The sequence below is a fragment of the Pterocles gutturalis genome, unplaced genomic scaffold, assembly GCF_000699245.1.
Source record: "Pterocles gutturalis isolate BGI_N339 unplaced genomic scaffold, ASM69924v1 scaffold47452, whole genome shotgun sequence".
Lineage (NCBI taxonomy): Eukaryota > Metazoa > Chordata > Aves > Pterocliformes > Pteroclidae > Pterocles > Pterocles gutturalis.
The window spans coordinates 369-2,669 of record NW_010114541.1 but is presented as its reverse complement, the minus strand read 5'-3'; the positions used below and the strand labels follow the sequence as shown (position 1 = coordinate 2,669).

Below are 2,301 nucleotides of genomic sequence, written 5' to 3'. Positions count from 1 at the left end.
TGCGGCTGGCTCTGAGATCGCCCTGGGGAGCACTGGGGCTGGCTCTGGGATCTCTCCGGGAAGCACTGGGGCTGGCTCTGAGATCTCCCTGGGGAGCACTGGGGCTGGCTCTGGGATCTCCCCAGGGAGCGCTGGGGCTGGCTCTGGGATCAGTGAGCATGTGGGGGTGAATGCCGGCTTCTCTCCCCCCGCAGCCGGAGAACATCATGCTGCTGGACAAGAACGTGCCAAACCCTCGCATCAAACTCATCGATTTTGGGATTGCCCACAAGATCGAAGCTGGGAATGAATTCAAGAATATATTTGGGACCCCGGAGTTTGTAGGTGAGACCTGGCTCACCGTGTTCCTGGGGGGCTCTTGGGGGCTCTGGAAGCTTTGGGTTAATCCCAGAGAGATGCCCAAAGCCCTGGTGCGGCAGCTGGGCAGCTGCCAGGATGGATCTGTGGGAATGGGCTTCTTTCCCCCCAAAATAAGCCCATTTTTTCCCTTCTTTCCTCCTAAAGCCCCAGAAATTGTGAACTATGAACCCCTGGGTCTGGAGGCTGACATGTGGTGAGTGAATCCCCTCCCCAGCACCTTCCAGTGCTGCCCCAGTGGCACCAGTGGCCGGTCCCCAGGACCAGGCTCGTGCTGGTGTGTCTCCCCTCTTGCTGAAAGCGCAGAGGGGGGACCGATGGTGCTCTGCGGGGTTCAGCCTCACCTTCCTCTCTCTTCCAGGAGCATCGGGGTCATCACCTACATCCTGTGAGTATAAGGGGGTCTGGGGGAGACAGGCTTTGCGGGGCAAGCCCCCCGTCTCGGGCTGTCCCATTTTTGGGGTGTCACAACCCTCTCTCGCTGCAGGCTGAGCGGAGCCTCCCCCTTCCTGGGGGAAACGAAGCAAGAGACCCTGACCAACATCTCCGCCGTCAACTACGACTTCGACGAGGAGTATTTCAGCAACACCAGCGAGCTGGCCAAGGACTTCATCCGCCGCCTGCTTGTCAAGGACCCCAAGTGAGAGACAGGGAGCGGAGCTGGGATTACCCTGGGAGAGGGGGTGACCCCTCCTGCTGCCCCGGGTACAGGCAGCTCCCACATCTCCTGCCAGCGCTGGGGTTTAGCTCTGAGCCTGCCTGCTGCCTGCCCAGAGGCATTTATCACTCTCCTGCTGCGTGTAGGATTTGGTGTTGCAAAACATTTGGAAATCAAAATTTCTCCCCCGTGTCAGGCTTGGGGTGAATTTTGGGGCCACCCCACGGGTGCAGCAGCTCAGCTGAAAAGGATTTGGAAGGGATCAAGGCTTGGGCTGGGGTGTGAGCAGTGGTGCTGTGTGATGGAACATTGGTCAGGACATTCCTGCGGGATCTTCTGCTCCTGGGAGGGTGGCTGAGGACACACAGGCTGGATGTGGCCCTGGTCTGGGGCGGCCCCGAGTGCAGCGAGTTTGGGCTCATCCACACCCCAAAGGTGATCGGATCCCAGCTGCTCTTCTGGGAGTTTAACTGGGACAGAGGCTGCAAAGCCTCTGCCCCTTGGTTGCAGCCTTGCTGTCATTGCAGGAAGCGGATGACCATCGCTCAAAGCCTGGAACACTCTTGGATTAAGGTGAGAAGTTAAAAAATTGTCACTTTTTGGATGTCAGACATCTGGGGATGGGTGTTGATGCACCGGCAGCTCTCCAGGGCTCTTCCAGCCCCGAGTCGGGGCTCGTTTGGTGCTGCTGGGGGACGGTGGGTGGGTGAAAAGCCCGTCTGGCTCCTGCTGTGACCCACGCTTGCGATGTTCCCCCTTTGCAGGTGATCAAGAGGAGGAACGTCCGCAACGAAGACAACAGCAAGAAGCCTGAGCGCCGCCGGCTGAAGACCACGCGCCTGAAGGAGTACACCATCAAGTCCCACTCCAGTATGCCGCCGAACAATACGTACATCAACTTTGAGCGCTTCTCCAAGGTCATGGAGGAGGTGGCTGCAGCCGAGGAGAGCCTCCGAGAGCTGGAGAGGAACAAGAAGTCCTTCCAGGAGGACATCGAGGCACTGCTGTCCATCTATGAAGAGAAGGAGTCGTGGTACAAGGAGGAGAACGAAAGCATCAGCCAGGACCTCCGCCAGATCCGCCAGGAGCTGCAGAAGACGGAAGCCCTGAAGAAACAAGCGCAGGAGGAGACCAAGAGCGTGGTGCAAGCGGCCAACGGCCTCAAGAGGCGTTACCGAAAGCTGGAGAACCACTACGAGGCCTTGGCCAAGCAGGTGGCCTCGGAGATGAAGTTTGTCCAGGAGCTGGTGTGGTCCATCGAGCGGGAGAAGCTGCAGAGCGGCGAG

General features: G+C 59.0%; 1 protein-coding gene across 1 annotated transcript in view; it reads left to right on the top strand.

The window, feature by feature from the left end:
• DAPK3 (death-associated protein kinase 3) overlaps positions 1-2,296 on the top strand; it is a gene marked incomplete at both ends in the record, with an annotated part of 2,911 nt that extends 615 nt beyond the window's left edge. The window contains 6 exon segments of the mRNA XM_010074848.1: positions 136-324; positions 505-553; positions 719-745; positions 845-997; positions 1,543-1,588; positions 1,780-2,296. Coding sequence (XP_010073150.1) covers positions 136-324; positions 505-553; positions 719-745; positions 845-997; positions 1,543-1,588; positions 1,780-2,296 — 981 coding nt within the window.
• Positions 2,297-2,301: the final 5 nt, after the last annotated feature.